Source organism: Oncorhynchus clarkii, chromosome 12 (genome assembly GCF_045791955.1).
Source record: "Oncorhynchus clarkii lewisi isolate Uvic-CL-2024 chromosome 12, UVic_Ocla_1.0, whole genome shotgun sequence".
NCBI lineage: Eukaryota > Metazoa > Chordata > Actinopteri > Salmoniformes > Salmonidae > Oncorhynchus > Oncorhynchus clarkii.
The window spans coordinates 44,005,932-44,019,103 of NC_092158.1; the positions used below are offsets into that span (position 1 = coordinate 44,005,932).

The 13,172-nt window shown below is 38.8% G+C and overlaps 1 protein-coding gene across 2 annotated transcripts in view; it reads left to right on the forward strand.

The window, feature by feature from the left end:
- The window catches only part of LOC139422047 (opioid-binding protein/cell adhesion molecule-like), a 391,772-nt gene that overhangs the window by 364,909 nt on the left and 13,691 nt on the right, over positions 1 to 13,172 (forward strand). For both annotated transcript variants that reach the window (XM_071173184.1, XM_071173183.1), the window contains one exon: positions 12,915 to 13,049. In XM_071173184.1, coding sequence (XP_071029285.1) covers positions 12,915 to 13,049 — 135 coding nt within the window. The remainder of the gene's footprint in view (positions 1 to 12,914; positions 13,050 to 13,172) is intronic.

A 13,172-nucleotide genomic window follows, 5' to 3' on the forward strand; every position in this document is an offset into this window, starting at 1 on the left:
GCTAAGTTGGAAGGGATAATCAAACTCATTAAAGAGAAAAAGGAATCACTTGAAAATAATTCCCGTAAATTCAGTGTGTGGGTCACAGGGCTTGAAACTGGTTTGGAAGCGGACAACCCATCTTCCTTCAAAAGCAATCTTTTTTTATGAACTGTTCGTGCAGGAGAAGCTGGGTCCCAGCTCAAGACTTCTTCAAGAAGCACATGAAACCCAACACACAAGGGGACAAGCCAACAGATGGAACCGCATGACTGGCTCATTATTCAGGTATGCTATCCATGCGGAATCAAGCAGCCTAGCCTATGGCTATGATGCTGTCCTCAGCATAAGAAGATTATGAAGACACCTCTTATGTGTGGGTACAAGGAAGAAAATTACTATTATTGCTGAGCATTGAACTTGTTATAATTATATTGCCTATGGTCCAGTTCATTTACACAATGATGGACAATATATGGATCCTACATCTATCCTATTTTTGACTGTTTAGGCATTAGGATTGCATATCTGTCATATGTGATTTTTGTCTTAATTTCCATATTTATTTTCTTTGTTACACACCCTTACTCGTCAAGTCTGCTAACTTAATTGTAAAGGTCTGAATTGGTTACTTATTTGGTTTTACTTTATTATTTGAATTGTTTTAATACCTTAAGACCAAAAATATACTGCTTATTAAGAGATTTCATATGTAAGGCTGCCACTCGCCATTAAGCTACAACCCTGTAATTATAGTGCAGGGAAGGGGGAACCGGGGAGGAAAGGCTAGGGCCTAGGGAGGGGGGGGGGGGGGGGCTGGTGGAGGGAGGCAGCGAAGGGAGGCAAAGGGGGAACCGTTTACAGGGAGGGTCTTCAGGGTGGAGAAGGACAAATGGGTGGGTTTCCCTGTGGGTCCTGCTTTTATTTTACTCACATGGGCTTATCAACACTAAAGATAACGGTTACATTTCAGAAAAATAATGGCAACACTATATTCTCTCATGGAATTGCAAAGGCCTTAATATTCATATCATTCGTTCCAGCTGTCTCGATATTCTAGCAAGAAACCATATTGATATAATAATGCTCCAAGAAATGGATAATCCTGAGTGTATCGTGAATAATGATGAGTGAGAAAGTTACAGAGGCATAAATACCATACCCCCCCCCCCCCCCCCCCCCCCCCCCAAAAAAGATGCTAACCTCCCCTGTTAGCATGTCTTGGAGTATGATATTTGTGCATCTGTATCTTTCTCACTCATTATTAATCGCGATTCATTCAGGACTATCCGTAATCACGGTAGCATCCACATTCATTTAGAAGTGTTTAGAAACATATTATATTCTTATTTACAATAAAAGTGACTCCAAAATGACAAAATACGTTATTTAACATTCCTTTCTATTGGGCACAAAATAATCTGAAACACAACCAAAACAAACAGCAAATGCATCCAACAAGTTTGTGGAGTCACAAGCTTGATGTAATCATTGTATGCTAGGAATATGGGTCCAAGCACTAAACTTTTGACTACTTTAGTACACACATATGTCACGACTTCCGCCGAAGTTGGCTCCCCTGCCTGTTCGGGCGGTGCTCAGCGGTCGTCGTCACCGTCCTACTAGCCGCTACCGATCCCTTTTTCGTTTGTCTGTTGGTTTTGTCTTATTAGTTTCACCTGTGTGTATTTTGGTTGAATTAGCTTCCCTATATGTAGTAGTTTGACCCGCCCTTGTTTTGTGCGGGATTGTCTTTTGTTACGTGTGTACATATTAGGTCGTAGTGTATTTTATTTTCTATACTGGACACCCTGTGGTTTTGGGTTGTCTGGTATAGTGTCCTGCGCCCTGTATTGTATTGGGCTTATCAGTTTGGTGTGCAATAGTAAAGCACTTTACTCCGTTACTCTCTCTCTGTGTCTGATTCCTGCACACACACCTAGTCCCGCGTGACAATATAAGTGAATTTGTCCCAATACTTTTGGTCCCCTAAAAGTAATTTCTAAATGGTTCACCCAATATGGATGAAAATACCCTCAAATGAATGTGGGGGGTTTGGAAGGAGACATGTTAGGATGGGGAGTTTGTGTGGGCCTACCTGTTTTTGCTTCTCTTTTATTTCCGTACCAATTTTATTATTACAAAATGATAAATATGATAATGTCTCTGTATGTTGCAGCCTATGTGTGGTATAAACTGTGGCAATTGACATGAATATACCTTTAACTCTCCCTCCCCCAAAGAAAAAGCTGGTCAAAAAAATGTAGTAGAAAAGAATAAGTGTAGAGAAAATGTGCATAAAAAGGGAAATATGTTTAATTTACGCCCGCTTAACTTGGGTCGGAATTCCCCCTTAATGCATTGGTAGTTCAATAAATAGTATTAGGCATTATTGTCTCATTTATCATTCAATATAATATGTAAGAGGGAAGCTCAGTTAGTAAGTGGTTACCCAACCATATGACCCCTGAAATCATTGGCCATGTGCAGTTTTTACTGCGGTCTTATTGTATGATGTGGTCCAGACAGATTCTGATCCAAGTTTGTTTTAAATGCTTTTGTTATCAACTGGCACAGCTTTACACAGCTACAGTAAAGAAGTAGGCTAAAGTGTATAGAAAAACCAATTGGGGTGGCAGGTTAGAGCGTTGGACTAGTAACCGAAAGGTTGCAAGTTCAATTCCCCGAGCTGACAATCTGTCGTTCTGCCCCTGAACAGGCAGTTAACCCACTAGGCTGTCATTGAAAATAAGAATTTGTTCTTAACTGACTTGCCTAGTAAAATAAAGGTAAAAAAATAAAAATTCTGTAACCACATGTGCCCTATCCAACAGCTGTTTTTTGTTACTGGACAAGGTCAAGTTTTAAATCCCATTTCACTCCTCATATCAAAACGTGTTCTCCCTTCTAGTGCCTACTGAATACAACTCAGTTCTCAAATTGTCCACTGGCTGTAACAATAGGATTTCTCTCACATAATGTGCCTCTGACCTCTATGCAAAAGGTTTGGAGATTAAGATATAATAAAAATGAACTGAACTGGTGAGCAGTTCTCACAATGTAGGGCTAGTATTAATGAAATAAGGAGGATAATTGAGAGAGCAATTTCGTTTCAAAAGGCTTTAAAAAAAATATCCCACAAATTGGACAGGAGGGGGAATTACACGCCTATCATAATGCATTAGGATGAGACTAGTAAAATACTTTAACAAGAGCTGACAAATAATTGAATAGCTTGTAGGTATTCTGAATGTGGACACTTTTTTCTGTCATTAGAATTTTTTTGATTTATTATTATTTCTATTTTGACAGCAGATCCAAGATTTTACATGGATGAGACTCACAGCATGGTAATGGATTGACATTACAGTAAGTATTGAGGTAAAAATATTGGGAAGGCTTCCACAAATGACAGCAGAGATCCATACACAACTCCTGATTAAAAGCTGTGATGAACATAATTGATTCACGGTCCATGATGATCTTCCATCTATACTGTACGTAGTACTTACTTACATCATTAAGCCTTATATTAGCCAATATTAAACAAACAAATATTAATAACTCCTTTGACAGGCTTTGACAGAATACAGCTATACATGTATACAGTTCATTTCCAATGAACAGTGTAATGTCTTAGAATCACATTTCCTATTCACTTCCATGTGCTAGTATTTTTAGTGTGTTGGATTGATGCCCAGAGCATTGAGGAGAGGTCAGAGTGCTCAATGAGAGGAATATTTTGAGAAACACACAACTATACTGTTTGGCTAACATCGTTGACTTTGCTCATCAGAGGTTATGTGAAACAGCAACTTGTGATGTAATAGTGCTACAATGTGGATTCAAAGTGCATTCAGAGTTACCGGTTTTAATTTCCAGCTAAAGTACCTAAGTGTTTACATGCATTACATCACTACACACCTGTTAACTGCACAAATTCTGAAGTGTCCTAATCTGCCCTGCAAAAAGACTAAAGATCTAAATAGTAAGGTTATGAATGAACCAGGGTGTAAATCACTTGAAGTGAACCTATTGTGTGCCTGTGTGTGAATGTGCCTCTATCCTGCTAAGATAATGCTTTGTCCTCTTCTATCTGCTATGCAGTAATAGCGAAGTCCCCGGTGCACTCCCATGATTTTCAATATAACCACCCCTTATCAAGTTTCTCAGCAGTTTCCTAATTGGTTTACGCAGACAAAAGTCATAATCAACGCTTTGAAGACCTATTAGGAACCATTCCATCCAGCGGTGATTGCATACTGCAATTTGATTTGTTGACAAATATTAATAATGGTCAATGGTTTATTATAAAATCATTAGCTCTCTAAAATCTCATTATAAGTAGAACGTCATCCCATAATGCGTTTATATTAATTTACTGCAAACCAGAAAGGTAGGAGCTAAAGCGACAGACAACCTTGGTCCCCTTAGCCAGCTCAAGCTGAATGGACTGGGGAAATACGGAGAATACAACGAGACAGACCATGGGCTTCAATTATAGGACAGACTTCATATCAGATTAGTGTAACAGTATCCACCGGCCCGTTTTAACTGACTGAATGAGATGTACAGATAACTGCCAAAAGAAAGGAAACACCAACATACACTGAGTGTACAAATCATTAAGAACACCTACTCTTTCTATGACAGACTGACCAGGTGAATCCAGGTGGAAGCTATGATCCCTTATTGTTGTCACTTGTCCACTTCCAAACAGTATAGATGAATGGGAGGATATAGGTTATATACAGATTTTTAAGCCTTGAGACAATTGAGACATGGATTGTGTATGCGTGCCATTTAGAGGGTAAATGGGCAAGATAAAATATTTAAGTGCCTTTGAACGGGATATGGTAGCAGGTGCCAGGCGCACTGGTTTGAGTGTGTCAAGAACAGTTTTTCACGTCCAGCAGTTTCCATGTGTTTCAATAATGTTCCACTACCCAAAGGACAGTGTATATGGTTCTTTGGTTGAAGGGTTAAATTACCACAGGTCAGTGTCTGCCTATGTTGATGCTGTGTGTGTGTGCATGTGTGCGTGTTGTTTTCCCTCATAAAAGTGTGACAAACCCCAAAGATGTGGTTGTTACGACCAAGATACTTGTCTATGGCAAACGTGCGCTCACTCTCCACTCTCATCAAGCTACTCCACCCTCCTCAGAGAACTCTGTGATTGAGGCAAACAAGTCCACATGAAGTGTAATGTGGAGAGCCCGTTGTTTTCGATGCTAATCTCAGTAATGTAGCCTGGACCTAACTTATCACTGGGGCTTTAAACCAGAGGTGGAAGAGATGGGATGGCTCTATTATTCATTTCTCCTCACAATGTCCCAGTCACTCTCGCCCTTTAACAATCTAATAAGCCTTCTCTCACTGTGGACAGACAATTCCATAATGGCCGCAGGATTCTTAGGGAGGCTGTTGGCTGTAATTGCAATGGGCCTCTGGCTTTGTTTACGCCTAACACAAATCAGCGATCGGTCGGCATCGGAGTCAATCAAAAGCTGCTTTCTCCCATTGGGTGTTTATTTATATGTTTCTCATTTACTTTTCTAATGCACAGATGATCTGTCTCCGTTGTCAATACAATCACTTTGTTGTAGAACCACACACAATAGAAGGTGAGGGGAAGTGAGTATTGTAGTTTGAAAATAGTTGATTTGATCTGTAAAGATTGTGGTTTTGTGTTCTTGTCTTGAATTTAGCATGGGCTTTGGAGAAATCGCTCTGCTGTTGACAATTTACAGTCATTTCCAGTTCCTTTGTTGTCTGTGTCAGAGTATTCAAGGCAAATCTGTCATTCAGTTTAGAAAAGTTGAGGCACTTTTTGAGGCACAATGTCCTGTCTTCTGAAGCAAATCAAGAATGTGTTACTGAAAGAAAAGAAGTGGGGTAGTGAAATTGGATTAAATATGATGATATATGTTTATCAACTCCTGTGGGATTCTTTTGTTTGTGTGATTAACTTAGAAATGTTACATTCTAGTTGAATATTGGTATGTGTTAATATCAATATGATTCAAACTGATATATAATTCACTGATACATCTTTGGTTTAAAATGTTTGTAGACGTTTAAGATATTTTTCTAATATTGGCTAGGATTTCTATTCCATCATATCATTCTTTTTTAGGAGTAACGTGAAGAGCTGAACAACCCACATGGCAGATGTAGCCACTGGCCGACCTTATCTGTGCCCTGTTTCAGGAATGGGTAGTGAGTGATGCAAAGTGCAACAGTCCAGTGGTTCTGTCTGTGCATTTCCTAATATACCTATGGACTAGGTGCACTTGAGCTTTTGAGTGTTATGTTTAATAACTAACATACAAGCTATGTGGAGTAACAAGGCACTGATCATGATAGCCTCGTGTATATCCATCCTCTTAAGAACTTGTTCTTTGAATATGTTCCCAGGTAAAAGGCTCTGAGATGAAACATTGCCTTTGGAGAATCTTGCCCTTTCCTCTCTGATTGTGCTCTATCGTTTGTTTTGAATCAGGCAGTAGAACAACTTCTTGGATAAACACTAGTTAACAAATCTCTCCCCTTTTTCATGACTGCTGGCAGATTTTTTTATTCAATGCTCTAAGGTGATTTGAGCCGCTACACAAAGCCATGTGAAATGTGATAATATTTTACATAAAGCTTTCTCTTGAAAGAGTTTGTGAAGATTCACAAGCAGTCGATCCAAACCCAAACAAGCTGCTCTAAACTTGGAAAATACTGATTTGTATTAAGAAAAACAACACCATTTTACAATGTCACAAATAAAGTGAAGTTGTGCAGGTATTAATTTGATACAAAAACATAACAGTTAATATGTTGCAATGGTTGCAAGCAACAGTTGTGCAGCTAGAAGCTACAGTACATTGCTAACGGCTAGCGACTTAACGTACAATATTTGGGTTAAATAACATGGAAATGGTGTCATGTTTGCTTTGGTTTGCAGACCTTAAGGTCAGTGATGTAAAGCATTAACAAAGCTTTCTAGTGATCCTAAATGTGGACTTAAGGGGGGCAAGGAGTCCCTCCAGACTTTCCAATAATAGAATAGGGGCATACAGGCCATGCAGTAGTGTCTAACTGCTTGATTTGAGTAGCTGTGCTACAGTGGCTGTGCCTAATCTTCTGAATGAACTACCAGTGTCATTGCTTAAGATACTGAACCTAATTATCTTCAAAGCTAACCACAGGGTATCTAGGCTTAGGCTATCTTGCAAGACCTATCGTCCAAACAGCAGCTAGGTGAGTGGTTGTCACACTTAAGTCACGTTGTGATAATGACAGTATAGAAGTTGAGAACTGTGTTTTCTCAGCTCTGTTAAAAGTACACTCAAGAAAGTGTGCCTCTCCCAGATCTGTACGGGAGTTGCAGTGATGGGACAAGACTGTAACTACCAATTGGATAGCATGAAATTGGGTAGAAAAAGGGGTAAAAAGTTACAAAATATATATACATGTATATACATGTATATACAGTACAGTATATGCAGTGCGTTCTGAAATTATTCATACCCCTTGACTTTATCCACATTTTGTTACATTACAGCCTTATTCTAAAATTGATTAAATAAAAAATGTTCCTCAGCAATCTACACACAATAGCCTATAATGACAAAGTGAAAACAGGTTTTTAGAAATTTTAGCAAATGTATTAAACTTAAAAAACAGAAATACCTCATTGGCATAAGTATTCAGACCCTTTGCCATGAGACTCAAAATTGCGCTCAATTGCATCCTGTTTCCATTGGTCATCCTTGAGATGTTTCTACAACTTGATTGGAGTCCACCTGTGGTAAATTCAATTGATTGGACATGATTTTGAAAGGCACATACTTGTCTATATAAAGTCCCACAGATGACAGTGGATGTAAGAGCAAAAACCAAGCCATGAGATCGAAGAAGTTGTCCGTAGAGCTTCGAGGCAGGATTATGTCGAGGCACAGATCTGGTAAAGCATACCAAAACACATCTCTGGAGAGACCTGAAAATAGCTGTGCAGCAACACTCCCCGTCCAACCTGAGAGGATCTGCAGAGAGGAATGGGAGAAACTCCCCAAATACAGGTGTGCCAAGTTTGTAGCGTCATACCCAAGAAGAATTGAGGTTGTAATCGCTGCCAGTGGTGCTTCAACAAAGTACTGAGTAAATGGTCTGAATACTAATGTAAATGTGATATTTCAATTTTTTTTGTCTAAATTCACAAACATTTAAAAAAAAACAGTTTTTGCTTTGTCATTTTGGGGTATTGTGTGTAAATTGATGAGGGAAAAAGCGATTTAATCAATTTTAGAATAAGGCTGTAACATAACAAAATGTGGAAAAAGTCAAGGGGTCTGAATACTTTCCGGATGCACTGTAAATACAGAATCAGTCAACAGTTTGGGCACACCTACTTATTAATTGTATTTTTATTTATTTTTACTATTTTCTACATTGTAGAATAAAAGTAAAGACATCAAAATTATGAAATAACACATGTATTAACCAAAAAAGTGGTCAACAAATCAAAATATATTTTACATTTTAGATTCTTCAAAGTAGCCACCCTTTGCCTTGACAGCTTTGCACACTTTTGGCATTTTCTCAACCAGCTTCACCTGGAATGCTTTTCCAATAGCCTTGAAGGAGTTCCCACATATGCTGAGCACTTGTTGGCTGCTTTTACTTCACTCTGCAGTCCAACTTATCCGAAAACCATCTAAATTTGGTTGAGGACGGTTGATTGTGGAGGCCAGGTCATCTGATGCAGCACTCTATCACTCTCCTTATTGGTCAAAAAGCCATTACACAGCCTGGAGGTGTGTTTGATCATTGTCCTGTTGAAAAATAAATGATAGTCCCACAAAGTGCAAACCCGATGGGATAGCGTATCACTGCACAAATGCTGTAGCCATCCTGGTTAAGTGTGCCTTGAATTCTAAATAAATCACGGACAATGTCACCACTAAAGCACCCCCACACCATCACACCACCTCCATGCTTCACGGTGGGAACCACACATGCAGAGATCATCCGTTCACATACTCTGCATCTCACAAAGATTTCCACCAGTCTAACGTCCATTGCTCATGTTTCTTTGCCCAAGCAATTCTCTTCTTATTATTGGGGTCCTTTAGTAGTGGTTTCTTTTCAGCAATTCGATCATGAAGGCCTGATCCTCTGAACAGTTGATGTTGAGATGTGCCTGTTACTGGAAATCTGTGATGCAATTTCTGAGGCTGGTAACTCTAATGAACTTGTCCTCTGCAGCGGAGGTAACTCTGGGTCTTCCTTTCCTGTGGCGGTCTTCATGAAAGTCTGTTTCATCATAGCACTTGATGGTTTATGCGACTGCACTTCAAGAAACTTTCAAAGATCTTGAAATTTTCCGGATTGACTGACCTTCATATCTTAAAGTAATGACGGACTGTCATTTCTCGTTGCTTACTTGAGCTATTCTTGTCCATAATATGGACTTGGTCTTTTACCAAATAGGGACATCTTCTGTATACCACCTCTACCTTGTCACAACACAACTGATTGGCCCAAACGCATTAGAAAAGAAATTCCAAAAATTAACTTTAACAGGCACACCTATTAATTGAAATGCATTCCGGATGACTACCTCATGAAGCTGGTTGAGAGAATGCCAAGAGTGTGCAAAGCTGTCATTAAGGCAAAGGGTGGCTACTTTGAAGAATCTCAAATATAAAATAGATTTTGATTTGTTTAACACTTTTTTGGTTACTACATGGATACCATGTGTGTTATTTCACAATTTTGATCTCTTTACTATTATTCTACATTGTAGAAAATAGTAAGAATACAGAAAAACCTTTGAATGAGTAGGTGTTCTAAAACTTTTGACCGGTAGTGTATATAAAATAAAACAGTGTAAAATGTCCCACCAACATTAGACCAATCATGTTCTGTATATGTTTGGTGGGATGTTGATGGAATATTGCCCAAACCCTAAGAAAACTAAACACAGGAATGTTCTTGCAGCCTTCCAGTGAAACATGTCTAGAACATTAATATTAGATATTCTGAGAACATGGCAACGGTGGAAAAAGCATCTCATTGTCATTCTTTAGTAAAAGTCAAGATACCTTAGTAGAAAATGACTCAAGTAAAAGTGAAAGTCACCCAATAAAATATTACTTGAGTAAAAGTCTAAAATTATTTGGTTTTAAATATACTTAAGTATCAAAAGTCAATATAATTGCTAAAATATACTTAAATATCAAAATATCAAAATATCAAAATATAAATATCAAAAAAATATAAATCATTTCAAATTCCTTATTTTAAGCAAACCAGAAACCACCATTTTATTTTTTATTTACGGATAGCCAGGGACAGACTCCAACAATCAAATTTACAAACAAAGCTTGTGTGTTTAGTGAGTCCACTCAATCAGAAGCAGTAGTGATGACCAGGGATATTCTCATGATAAGTGCGTGAATTGGACCACCTTCCTGTCCTGCTAAGCATCAGTAGTACTTTAAAGTATTTTCACTTAAGTGAACATTGCAACTGGGTTCTGGGTAAGTTCTGTTTGACATTAAGGGAATGTTCTCCTAACTCTAACTCTAAAACATGCTAAATTGGTTCACATTAGGTTTTTGCCCACATACTGTACATAGAATGCTCCCTTACTAACGGAGAACTGGACACAAACATCCGGGGACCATTACGGGTAGCATTACAAAAACATGATTTCTCTCTAGAATTGTTAACTGGTTTAGCAGCAAAAGGTGAAAGAGCCTTGGTTGCTAAGACAACTTATGCTGAAGCAGAAACCGCTCTGCAAACATAAATTATTGTCAATTGTACACCAGTGGAGCTGTTCTTTCTGCAGTGTTGTGGAAATAATATGAAAACGTTCAATGATAAGGAAAATAATAAAATATGAATAGGGTTGAGTCAGGCAGAGCCTATGTGCGCAGCAAATTTCAAACTCTTACAAAAGTTGCAAAAGACAAGGAAACAGTGTTTGGAGGATATGGCTCATCTGTGTAGCAAGTCATTGGCATAATATTTTGGGAATAGGTTTACGTTTGATGTGTTTCTCAAATCCCTCCAGACCCCCCAAAAACTGGCATGAATATTAGAACAGAAGACAAGTTTTTTGCTTTGACACAAGGTTCATTTTAAGATCAACCATGAGAGACATGACTTTACTTTCAAACTTTCTCCTACTCAAGTCCTGGATATTTCTTTGCTTATTCTGGTTAGTGTAGCTTACATACCACTACTGATATGAATGTATAAATGAAAGCCCAACAGGAGTCAGGGTAGGTAAACATAGAATGCCAGAAGGTCTAGTTGTTTTGTCACCTGGTTCAACTCATCATGGTCTTCATTGGGCCAATTAGCAAAATCACAATAATCAAGAGTGCCTGCACACGCTATTTCTCTCTAAGGCTGAAGTTTCCTACACTTGGTGACCTCCCGTTCCAAATGAATTGCTGTGACATATGCCTTTACCATCTGTTCAATCTTAAAGTAGAATATGCTGCTGAGATACAAAAGCAGAGTAACTCTATCACAAATCTTAAGAAAGTACGCAAACTTTTTCCCTTTCATTAACAACCTAACATCATTATTTCATCGATTGGACTGAAAATACAGGCCTAACCATTTCCGCCCATCTTTTGGACAAGGAATTGCTGTCACGCTAAAGCCCAAATTATCTTAGGTTAACCTTGCCATCACTCACCCCTGCAACCATAAAATAACACAGTAATGGTCAATAACTCAATTTCCACTTCTTCGTCTCAATCTGCGTAATGTTGATAGAAACACAAAATACAAATGTTCAATTACCTGTGCTTCCGTTTCCCATTAAAGTTAAAAGTAACAACCCAGCCCAGCACAACCTTTCCAGTCAGTCCCCTGTAAGCTGCAGTAGCAGCTGCTGGTGGGACCAGGGCTTTTGGAAAGTAATGAGATCATGCTAATGTTGTATGTGACATTTCAGCTGATTGGGAAGGGGTTATCTCCAAGTAAAGGTGTCTCTCCATTTTAGTCTCAGCCCCATTTCCCCCTCCACACACACAGAAAGAAACACACATGCACACACTCACACACACTCACACACACTCACACACACACACACACACACACACACACACACACACACACACACACACACACACACACACACACACACACACACACACACACAGTCATCCACACACACACAGAGGATAAATAACTGATACTGGCAGGTTTCTTTGAATAGCAAGACTTTAGAGACTTTATGATGTCCGTTGCGAGAGCAGTGATTATCCTACAAGACTGCTGATGTCTGGGGAAATGTGATTTTATGCTATGTGTGTTGACATTCGATAACATTTTGAGTGCCAGTGTTTCTGTAATGTGGTACCTGCTGATGTTGTGTACAAGACCCTGCTACTGTATCTCTTGAGAATTTCCCCCTCGAGTGGCTCCTGCTTTCAAATATTTAACGAACAGGTGAAGAAATGTTATGTTGTAGTGTCTGATGTATAGAGAAAAGGTACGGTCCGCACTCTCTTGCAAGAAAACATCATAAGGTTGTATAGCCTACAGGCTACCTTTGTCAATGTGGCAGACAGCTTGAAAGGTTGATTTCCATGAATCTTGGATATGACACCTGTTTAACCTGGTTGCAAGTACTGTTTCATAATCAGTAGACAGTTAGAAAACTGAAGTATTGTGTATGTGCATATGTGTATGTCAAATTCAACGGCTGCTGCTAGGAATTTGTTATGGTTCTATGTATTTTTATGTAATTATCAAGGTTTGAGTTGTTATGTGGCTTTTGGGGAGCCATTTTCGGTCAAATATAAATTATTAGTCAGGTATTGAAACTGCATTTCAATCACCTTGGGGTATTGGTAATACCTTGTGCACCTCTGTATGCTTTCTACATTTAAACACGGATGTTTTGTGTTCTTTTTTAGGCCTCAAATTTGTCACTGAAGGGGAATACGTTGATATGACAGCGATCACTAAAGAACAGTCGGGATCCTATGAATGCATCTCCTCCAATGACATCTCAGCCCCAGATGTGAGGACGGTGAAAGTCACAGTCAATTGTAAGCATAAAAACAAACAATGACGGCAAACAGCTCAACACTCAAACAAAGCTAAATAGTCAGCTAATATGGCTCTTTTATCAGCTACATGGTTTTTCAAGGCTTTGTGGACCCAAGCTTGTT